Source organism: Limulus polyphemus, unplaced genomic scaffold, assembly GCF_000517525.1.
Source record: "Limulus polyphemus unplaced genomic scaffold, Limulus_polyphemus-2.1.2 Scaffold1045, whole genome shotgun sequence".
Classification (NCBI taxonomy): domain Eukaryota; kingdom Metazoa; phylum Arthropoda; class Merostomata; order Xiphosura; family Limulidae; genus Limulus; species Limulus polyphemus.
The window spans coordinates 301381-313596 of record NW_013666655.1 but is presented as its reverse complement, the minus strand read 5'-3'; the positions used below and the strand labels follow the sequence as shown (position 1 = coordinate 313596).

At 32.6% G+C, this 12216-nt stretch overlaps 1 protein-coding gene across 1 annotated transcript in view; it reads right to left on the bottom strand.

Moving 5' to 3' along the window:
• The window catches only part of LOC106461856 (protein Skeletor, isoforms B/C-like), a 159538-nt gene that overhangs the window by 15491 nt on the left and 131831 nt on the right, over positions 1-12216 (bottom strand). Inside the window, exon 13 of the mRNA XM_022388927.1 lies at positions 1561-1740. Coding sequence (XP_022244635.1) covers positions 1561-1740 — 180 coding nt within the window. The remainder of the gene's footprint in view (positions 1-1560; positions 1741-12216) is intronic.

Here is a 12216-nt window from a genome sequence, read left to right as displayed (position 1 = left end):
TTGTATATCATAAGTGTTGTAATCTTGTTTATAATAAAACTTCGTTTTCCTTCGAACACATCGATTGCTAAATAAGAACTATCATGCAACAAAGGACAAGGATCATAGGAAATCGGTGGAAAGGGAAAACATCACATATCTGAGAAATCATATCTAAAAATGCCATATTAGGCCTAGCTTATTCTTCATGTGGAACATAGGAAGACACAGCAAAATCCAGTGGTGGAAAAAGGCTAACAAAATCTTCATCAGAATGAACAAGTTTTGGATTGTTCATGATGAAGTGAGGCAACTTCAGGAGAAGGTGGCTGACCCATATAATGATCAATCTCTTGGTGAATAATCGCAGATAAATCCAACGACAGATCACCCTCACACACACCCAGTGAAAAAGTGCTTATAGTAAGTGTGAGACCCGAAGTAGTCACATTAACCTTAGAATTCATGGTAAATAATAAATGAAACAAATTGTTTGAGAGATAAATACAAACAAGTAAAAACACAAAAAAAATAAAGCCTGGAATAGAGGGAATCACATACATAACAAGAGTGTGGTGCTCTCATTTATGGAGGGTTGTTGCATGATGATTTGCATGAGACACATATTGGAATGAGTCATTTCCAATCGAGAGGAGGCAAAATGTTTGTGGCATATGTAAAATTTTTTTGCATATAGAGGGCAGCACTGAATGAGACTAGCTAATTATGTGAGAGGGGTAAATATACCATATAGTAATTTAACTGTGCAACTGTAAAATGAACATACTAACTTCTAGAACTCATCTGCATTATAAAATATGGATGTCTTAATACTCAAAATTCAATGGGTGCCTTAGTTCTACACCTGTTCTAAATATAAGTGAATAATTATTCTACATCCAGTGGTGATGTGAATGGAAGATAAAGGGTGGAGGGTATAACCACTGAAATTTGTCTGCTTTCTCTAAGTTGTTCACTAAAAAGTTCAGTGAAAGCTACATCTCCCAGAATACAAAATATTCACTTACTAGGCAACCCTACACAAGGAGAACCCACTCAAAAAAAATATTATTCAATATCTGGTTAGTCCTTACAGCTTCTTAATTTATCTTCCATAGGTTTTTCCTTAATTTAAAACAAAAAAAAACCTCATTCCCCACACCTTTTTGTCTCCCCACTCTCAGAATTCTGGAATCAGAACTGTCTAAAACTCAACTATAACGTTGAGGAATTATTTTTCTATTCAACTGTAACAACCACATTAATTGTTCAACATCTTAACTGCAACATGAATGTAATAACTGCATTTCAACTACCTCTAATGAGCAGATATTATTTTTTCAAAAATTAATTTCTACCATGCATTAATAATTATTTAACTCATGGTTGTTTACTTTAAAACTACTTAAAAATACTTCTCTATATTAAGTAAAATAACTAAAATAAAGGTTTTTGTAAACAGTATGATTCAAGCAAAATACTGTATTAAAAATAAACTTATGAACTGTTATACTACTATTTCATTATTCCTTAATTGTGCTCAGGCTAGAGATTGAAGCAGACAAGCTGACAAAATTCTACCTGTGTAACCCATGTAGCCCTTTTGTCCTCCACTTGGGCCAAGTCTTACAACAAATGTGTCTAAATTTCGTTCCTTAACACGGAGTGGGCCCCATGTAGTTGGTTTCATTTTATTTACAGGTCTGGTAAAGTGGAAACAGTTCTTAGCTTCAGGTCTCCCTAAGTTTATCTTCACATTACCTATAAGAAACAAGTAGTAACTGTATGTGTTAGTAAAATAGAAAAACAACTCCTAGTCCAAGTGTTTCCAAAAAATTACTTGTTTTATTTCAAAGGTTCTATATTTAAAAATCATATCAGGGTAAACTTGTAATCTAAATTATTTTCCATTTAAATTACAAACATCATAGACAGACCAAGTAAAGTTAATGATTCATATATGGGTGATTACCTCTTCTCATTCTACTAGAACCTGTTTAAAATGTTTTTGTGTTTTATGTGCATTAATCGACACTTACAGTAAGTAAACAAAATATGATACATATTCAATAATAAAGTAAAACATGAATGTAATAATATGAAACATTTATTGCCCCCCAGTGGCACAGTGGTATGTCTGCGGATTTACAACACTAGAATCCGGGTTTCGATACCCTTGGTGGGCAGAACACAGATAGCCTATTGTGTAGCTTTGTGCTTAACTTGAAACAAACAATGAAACATTTACTAAATGTTGTGGAATCTTCAAGATCCATCTTCAGTAATCTAGAGGTGTAAAACAAACACAATGGTAATTACACAAGAAAAATTATATAATTTGTAATAAATAATACGTAAAAAAGTTGAATACAAAAAATAAAACAAGAGAAAATGAAAATATGTAGTGAAAATGAAATAGCTAAGTTAAAATAGATGAAGAATATGTATTATTTATAGACAGACAGAAGAAGAATTTCTATGAATAATGTTTCTTTTATTAGAAGTTCATATCATCTAGATTACCAAAGATGGAATTTTGAAGATTCCAAAATGTGCAATAAATGCTTCATATTATTACATTTATGTTTTACTTTGTTATAAAATTATGCTTTTGAAAAATGAATCAATTACTATGACACATATTACGGAGATTGTATAAAGCTGTTTACTTGTCACTAGTTCACAAACTGTACCAAGCATATTACTGTAAAAAAATAAATAAATGTTTGGTGATAAATCTCTCAATTATTCATCCAAATTATACTATGTGTATTGCCACACATTCTCTCCACACTTCTGGCATTTGAAATAATGATTTTTCTTTGTCGAGCAGAAAAAACAACAGAGAATAGGGCAACAAAAATGAAATTATTCAACTATTGTTTTACTGGAACTGCTTAAACTTTAGACTTTGAAAAGAAATTGTACAAAATTTTTCATGAATAATTAAATGTTCATTATAATTATAATTTTTGCTGCATTGTATGCTTGAAGATAATTCTGTTCTTTACACTAAAATAAACAGATGATTAAGCTTGCAAACATAGCTCAACAGGTCTTAAGCTTACAACTCTCTCTCTATAGGTATATCTATGTATAGAATAATGGAATAACCATAGACATGCTCATGTGATACAAATACAGGAGTCAAAAACAATAACTAACAGCAACTAGACTGTAAACTTATTAATGGTATAAATCATTACTGGAGAAAATACATAAGGAAAGGAAGTACGTTGTACAATGCACTATTATTCTCCATGTGCATCTTTTGCTTTACACAGAACATTACTCTTTCTTTTAATGCTGTCTACAGTTTATCAATATATCAATGTGGAATATTGTTCTAAATATCCTGTATTACTCCAAACAAATCAGCAAAGTTTCAGGTCACTTTTGACTTTCTAATTTTTTACATAAACCAAATAGCCTCAAGAATGTTCGTATTGACTTCATGCAGGCAAAGCCATGTTGTGAGTGTTCCATCAGCCTCTTTACCATCAAGATATCAATGTAACACATTCACTTATGGAATGAGTTTACATCAACAGCAGTGGAGGCCAGTACCTTACAAGAATCTTAAAGTGAGATAATTTCCTGAAAAGCTGTTTCTGGAATTTAACATAGCAAATATTTGCTAAATATTTGAGATGAGATTAAATTCACATCAGACTATATTAGTCTACATATCTTCCTTCACTGAATTAACATAAACTCACTTATAAGTAGTAAAATGTATGAAAAACTTGAAATTAAACATAAATCTGCATAAAGTATAACAAAAACACTTATAAACCTTTACAAACATAGTCTTTAAAAGCCACTGTGTTTGGCTGCAGGCACTAGTTCACATCATTATTAACCAACAGTACAAGAGTAAAGCATATTGACTAAAGCCTTAAAATTAAATAAGTTTCTTATCCTAAAAACTGGTGATAAAATAAACTGAATATATTCTCCCTCAGAGAATTATTAAAATGTTCAGACTACTGTCCTGTATACAATAAAACTTTTAAAATAAGTTTGGAGAAAAGTAAATTGTAGAAGTTAAGAAGTAGTCCTTGGGTTTCACGTCTAATTAATAATGAATGGTATCAATAAGAGCAATTGAATTTATTAAATTTGAAACCTTCCTAAAGATAAATATATATATATATGAAGTTTTTTAGAAGTTTGCAACACCTGCCTATTTAATAATGGATATGGAGGTTTTAAATTTTGATCATCTTTACTTTTACATTTGTAATATAAGCAATTACGTTTTTGAAATTTGAAAAGCACTTGAAAAATGGTTTAATATTTTTATTTATGATCAGAGTTTATAAGTGGCAAGGTGAAAACATACCATCTAGTGACTCAGTACTTTTGATTTTAAATATATTTACTTAAACTGAAACAACAGGAAAGGGGGATGGGCATATTAACTTTGCAGTAATGAATTACAGGGATGTTGCTTGCTTGTATTTTGCCACTTTTATGAATTTCTTTGCTAATATTAAGGGCTATTAATTATTTATATATATATATAGTTTTCTGTAAATATATATAAGGTTTTAACAGGTATGGAAGACAGATTTTTCTAATTTTACAGTTTCTTTATATAGAATTTTGTCAATAAAAATCCTATATCGGAGAACAATTACAATTAAAACACAAATTCAACCACAAGATTCTATCAACATAAAAAGTTTAAATGATAATATCATAAGCTATATTTTCAATGTTATACTTCAGTTGCTTGCTAAAGGGAGATGCTAATCATGAAGATGATATTAGATCTATGAAGTACATATAAGTAGTCCTTGAAAAACTTAGAAAGTTCATAATGATGTAACAATCTAAACATTTCATGGAATTTGAAGAAATGAGAGTACATTATAAATATACGTATTCAATGATAATTCAGTGAAGTATTGAGAGTGTTAGAAATCAGCATTAGTTGTGAGAATTATCACATGTAATTGATTAGTTAGCAAAAAAAATCTTAAGTTTATTTGCAAGTTAGGTGTACCATTAGTCTCAGAGTTTGTGTTTAAATGTTGTTTATGAACTTAGGCCTATGACTTATGTCAAAGTCAATGTAACCTTTAGCAAATGTTATAGAAGAAATAAATTAATTTGTTATCATTCCATAGCCTGAAACTGACATTATTTTTACTAAATAATCCAAAACAACATACCCAATGATTGAACATATTACAACACTGGCATCAGAGGTGAGGATATTTTGGTGAAAATAAAACAGAACTTTGACTAAAGTTCAAGATGACAACCTGGGCAAGAAACAAGAGTGAAAAGATGGAAGTCAGAAAATTAAAAGAAGACCAAGAAAGAGATAAGAACCTAAGAGAGCAGTTAAAAGATATAGATAAAATATTTAAATAAGAACTAAAAACAAAATTAAATCTGATTGAAGACAAGATCAATGAAGCTATTACAGATGTACAGAGGCTGAAAAAGTATAAAAAGACATCAACAAATTACATAACGACTGTAATAACAAAATTGAAGAAGTATAGAAGGGCTATATGACAAAATCAAATAAGTACAAAAAAAAGAGATCATTAACATAGATATCAGCATCACTGAAGTCAAAAGAACATCAGTAACAGAATGAAACATCTAGAAGATGAACTAATAAATGCAAAATTAGACAAGCCACGCATCTTTTGGAATCTGCCAAATAATTCCACTATGAAATATAGAACAGGAGAACTTATTTGGTCTCCACCCATTATTACTATCATTGTGTCACCTGTGACTACAGGGCCTCTGTTGACTATTCCAGCAAACACTAACATGTTCAGAGTGACAAACCAGATATAAGTATCCAAAGCAAGCTGAACTTGCAGAAGGTATGGAAGAGCTTCCTTAATTAACTTACACAGATGGTCCATGTGAAATGATGGATTCTTTGGCACATGACCAATTTATAGATACCATAACAGTCAAGGATATGCAAAATTAGGTTGGAGAAGTTGGCAATTGAACTTGAATCCATTAAACTTGCAGGTAAACAACTAAAAGCATCACCTAAAAGTTAGATGCCTATTGGTATGAAAAATGCAAAAGCCACCTTCCAAAGACTTATGGATAAGGCTTTACCAAGAGCAACTGAATGTTCCAAGGCTTATATATTGATGATATTATAGTGTTTTCACCCACATCTGAACAACACCTGAAAGTCTTTGAGTTGGTTATCTACAAGCTTCGTACAGCTAATCTTACTGTAAAAATTTCAAAAAAGCAAATTTTGTCAACCACAAGTATCATACTTAGAATTTAAACTTACTTCTGAGGGAGTACACACAAATGATGACAAAGTGAAAGCTGTTAAAGACTTCTCAATTCCAAAGAAATGCAAAGAGTTAAGCACATTCTTGGGTATGTGTGCCTGGTATAATCAGTTCATTTTAAACTCTACCACAATTGCTGAACCTTTATATCAGTTATGAAGGAAGCATATCAAGTGAAAATGGACCCTCTAATGTGAAGATGCATTCTAGGCTTTATACGAATCCCCTGTCTTACAACTTCCAAAATGGTGACTCTATTTTTTGCATAAAGATGCCTCAAATGTTGGATTGGGAGCAGTTCTTTGTCAGAAGAGTGTCATAACATAAGCTAGAGGAACATTGATCTCTGCAGAAATAAATTATGCTATTACAAAGTTAGAATGTTTATACATAGTCTGGGCTGTAGAAAAGTTTAAAATATACTTAGATAGGGAAGAATTTAGATCACTGACCATGCTGCCTTAAATGGCTACAAACAGCTCAGAAGTTAAGTGGTAGACCTACGTGTTGGTCATTAGGTATCATCTAAACTTTTTACCATTGTTAATGTTAGCAGTAGAGAACATTTGGCTACTGAACACGCTTAAAATGATGAGTATAAGGAAATTTACTCTTACTTGAAAATTGGACAGTTATCAAATGATTCTACTATAGTTACAGAGACTATAAATAAAAATCCAAACACTATATCTTGAATGAAAATGTTCTTTATTAGATAAAAAGGTAGCAATGGTGAGTTCAGATCATTATTCTCAAAACAATGAGACTTGCTTTGATAATAGAATTAAATAATCATCCTACAGCTGGTCATCTAGGTGTCAGAAAAACATTAGACAAAGTATCCAGACATGGTTACTCTTTCTATGACACAGGACAATAAAAGTTATGTGTTATTATGTCATGTCCGTCAAACCACCAAACTGTGATAAGAAATGGCCAGCAGGATTTATACAAAACACTAGATTAATAGAACTTGGTAAGCTAATAGTATTAGATATCATGGGACCTTATCCTAAATCTAAGAATAGTTATTTGGTGGTTGTAACAGACTATTTCAATAAGTAGGTCAAATTATATCCTCTCAAACAAAAAAACTACTAAATTGATAGTAAAAAAAATCATTTAATGAATACTTGTGTAAATACTGTATTCCAGAGGCTCTTGTATCAGATAATGAACCCCAATTTTTGTCTCATTTGATGAAGAAAACTTGTAAAGCTATGCAAATTAAATATATCTTTACAATTTCATATCATCCTCAGTCTAGTATACCTGAAAGTGTAAACAGAAACATAGGTAGAATGATATCTGCTTAAACTGAGGAAAATCATCGAACTTGGGACAACAATTTACATGAATTTTCTTTTGCAAGTAAAACTTCTATTCATGAGTCTACAGGTTACATGCCACCAAATTCCATTTAGGAGGAGAGGTTTTTCCTTCATTGGGTCTGACTGACAAAATATCCAACAAAACCTCAGACTGACAATGAGCAGACAATGAAATTGCAAGAAGTAATACAGAAGGCAATATCCTATGTTGAAAAGGCTCAGAAGTGATAACGGCAAGCATACAAACATAAGAGACATCACAGATACGTTTAAAATATTTGCTTCCACCAGTAGTATTAATAATTCCTACCCTATGCTATTCAAGAGGAGCAGTCACAGTGTCCCAAACTCATATGCCACAAGAGAAATTTGGCTTTGAAACATAATTGTCTGTGATCCACCATTGTGTCATGCAGCCCATAGTTAATAATCAGTTGTGACCCACCAGTGGGGCACATTACAGTGAACATGTTAAAGTAGGTGACTTAGTATTATTAAGGACACATCCATTATCTCTACAGTAAATAATTTCCCTGCAAAATTTCTTCAAAAGTCACCAAGTGATATTACTCCATTAGAGTATGAATTAAAAGATGCTATATCAGGTAAAACTACAGGATGATTTTAAATTTATAATACAAAGAGATACATATATTTCCCCAGTTAAAATCCTCTGGACACAGAAGATTAAAATCATCCTAAGCTATTGCAGCAAAACAACTGCTGTTTTGTCCATTTCTCATCCTTCAACAGATCCTGCTAATGACTTATATCTGTCTCCTGCTCAACCTACTCAAAAAACGTTATGGCCACATTGCAGAGTTGATTATTGCAGTTTAGGTGGTATTCAAATTGTTAATAAACTTTCAGTAAGCTGAACCAGAGCTGGAAACTAGTGAAGATCAAGCTGAAGATTCCAGATCATGATTTGTTGTTTTTCCTTGTATGGCATCTGCACTTAAGCTGTAAAGGATTCCTGGTGTCAGTATCTATAATAATAAAAGGGTGTATCTGTGTGTGACCACCATAACTCCAAGAAGAAAGAATCTAGACACCTGAAATTTTTCATCTATACTATGTGGACCCTGAGGGTGTGTATCTGGGTATTAGTTATCCATGTGCATGCACATATTTTTAATGAGACAAGGTAGCAAAAAAACCACATAGAAAAGAAGTTGTTCCTTATATTACAAATAGGAATCACAGAGACATGCGTGTGTGCACGTGTGTGTCTGTGTATGTGTGACCACCATAACTCCAAGAGGAAAGAACCTAAAAGCCTGAAATATTGCATCCATACTAAGTGGCCCCTGAGGGTGTGCATCCGGGTATTATTATCAATGTGCGTGCACATATTTTTGATGAGGCGAGATAGCAAAAACCACATAGAAAAGAAGTATGACCACCATAGCTCCAAGAAGAAAGAACCTAGAAACCTGAAATTTTGCACCCATATTGAGTGGACCTTGAAGGTGTATACCTAGGTATTACTTATCTTATCCACATCCATGTGCACATGCACATTTTTTTAATGAAGCAAGCTAGCAAAAAATCACATAGAAAAGAAGTAGTTTCTAATATAATAACTTCTAATATATAGGAAAGCCAGTGCGTTTTGGTAACAATGCATTGCAACAGTGACTTTTATGTCATGTTGCGTAGCAACAAAAGTATATACTTTATACTTTTATGCTAAAATGGGTTCAAAATACACACACACTATCAACCTAATAACCCAAGCCAAGCCAGGTACTTTCACTAGTATGGAAGTAAAAGTAATGATTCAAAAATTGGGATATCTTGTATGAAGTGATTAATGTCATCATTTCATTTTTCTAATGGGGAAGATGCATGAAACAGCAAATTCTACTCATATGTTGTTATGGTTTTGTATACTGTTCATTTATTATACCTTCTATCGTTTATTTCAACTATGAAGTTTTAATTATATTAAAGTGCTAACCAGCAGCAGCTATACTTAGTTATGAGCCCTTGTGCAGGATAAAGTTTGGGTCCCCTTCCCGACATAAATGTAGTATGATTATATTTGGTAGACTACTGGCACTTGTTTGATTATATACCTAGTGATCATTTGGTGACATCACAGTCTTTTTGAAAACCTTGCTGTTCTCAGTTTGTCACTGTTCATTATCAGACCTTTTAAAGTTAATTGGATTAGAGCTTGGTTGGCCCACTAGAGCTCGAGGGCCCCTGCACAGCCTGCAAAACCTATATGGCTGCCACTGGTGCTAACTCACCTTCTAGCTAAAGAACGTTGATTTTATGTATGTATTACAAAACTGACACAAGCTTCCCCTAGTAGTGACATATACATATTAATATTATGAAAGATTATGTGAATTTATGGTAAAATCTAGTCACATGAGATGTAACCTCATGGTCTAACTACTAAATAAGAACCCTTTCTTAATATTGAAAAGGAGCTAGTTTATGAGATATTGTTAGATATATTGCTAACTATTGCTTGATACTGTTATTGATCTTGAGAAGTAGTTTAATTTTGGAACACTGTTGTCTCTTTGGAATTAGGTTTTTCTTCTTCTGGTTGTTTTCCTAATTCCTTTATATACTGAAATTAATAATAATGATATTTATGTTTTATTGTTTATTAATATTTGTTCCAAGTTCTGGCTGAACCTGGCTTTACTAACTGTCTTTTGTAACTGACAAAATTTGTAGTTGTTTGAAAGTTTTATTTTATATTTCTGTTATATTCTCATAAATTGTTTTTTTTTTTTTACCCTGCTTGTAGCAGCATTTTGTTTTAGTCTGTTACAGAGGAACATCAGATCAAGTACTATTGAAACACTAACTTTCTCTAATGATGGTCTAGAAGAAGTGAAATGACTAGTTAGACACTAGTTACACATAATTAGGAAACGACTACAAGAGAATAGGTGATTGTGTAGTGTAAGTTGAAAGGACATTGCCAGGAAATGCAGAAAAAAGCATGTAGGGAATAACAACTCCTCCCAAAGGATATCAGTTAAAGAGAACTGTTACAGATGTACAAAACCCGACCATCACAACCAAGATTGTGAGGAATCAACAGCTGTTAATACACCAAGGAAACAACACTCTATGGATAAGTCTTTGAGCTCATCCAGATCAAAGCAACAACAAAGAGCTAACCAGACATTTGAAAACATGAATTAGCAGGACTTATGGGTCAAAGTTCAACTGATAATACCTCATCTGTCCCAAATGAGATAAGAAGCTCATTGTTTAAAAAAAACAGCCCACAAGTCCACATGTTTATTGAAGTGAAGCCTTGCAGTATGTTGAATGACACTGGTTTTACAACTATAATAGTTTGACCCTATTTGATAGTGAAAGATGGGAAAGTGCCTGCAACAACGACTGAAAAATTGAATGATGCAAAGAGCAAGTAGATATAAAGTTCTATCATGAAGAAAGTTTCAATTTACCCTTACTATAGGAAGTTTCACTACACCTCATGATGTGGATAATTGACATCAAGATGAGTGCATACTTGGAACTGCCTTTATACAGATACAGCGATGTAAGGTTAGACTAGCTTCAAAGTCTATGACCACAAAATCTTTGTGCACTACATAATAATTACTACAATGGAGGTTGAACTTCTCTTTATAAAAAAAAAGGCATTCACTGTACCACTAAGAAAGGAAATACTCATACCAAGACTTGTTAAGAATAAAAATACCTGGTCACTAGACCATAGTAGAACAAAACACTCCAGTATGTCCTGATGGATTAGTGGTTAGAAGAACTTTCATGGATCTGAAAAATAAAGATGTCATGAACACAGCAAATAATAAAATTCGAGTCTGATGTCAAATCCTCACATAAAGACAGCTTACTTTCTCACTTACAAAATCTTTATAACCAAAGCTATGAAGGTCTTACAGCTGGTCAGAGCCAGAGATTACATGACATACTCATTGAATATTAAGATATCTTCTTCAGTGGACCTCAGAACTCAGGCCAAGCAAATAAAATGTCTTATAAGGTTGATATGAGAAATGCAGCCCAATACATCAGTTTAGCCAGATGATTCCCACTTGTAAAACAGGCTGAGGCTTTCAAGAAGACAGAAGCCAAGAAGGAACAAGGAGTAAGAGAACCTGAGTACTAGCCCTTAGGCATCACATACTGTACATTCGAAAAAAGAATGGATCCAGAAGGTTCTGCATAAACTATCAGAAGGTGAATGAAGTCACTTCAAGCTTCAACAGGTTGAGGTACACAAAAAAATAGAAACCATGAAAGAAAATGGTTTTGCATCGACTACTAGAAGATGAATGAAGACACAAAGGAAGATGCCTAACCACTGGCCAGGATTGACTCTACTTTCAATGCTGTTATATATACAGAACTGTTTCATTTAAATTTAATAAAAGAATTAGACTTCGATAGTTATAAAGCATGAGTGTTAAAGTTGGTATTATTAGAAATGACAGTTTCAGCAAGTTCGCTTACATAAATGTTTACAAACCATTTGATGTCATGTTACTCAAACTTTCTGAATTTTTCTCATTGCTTTAAGTGAGTATTGTTATATCATAGTTTATAGAAAGTTCTAGGCCTCAGTCAGGCTATATATATAT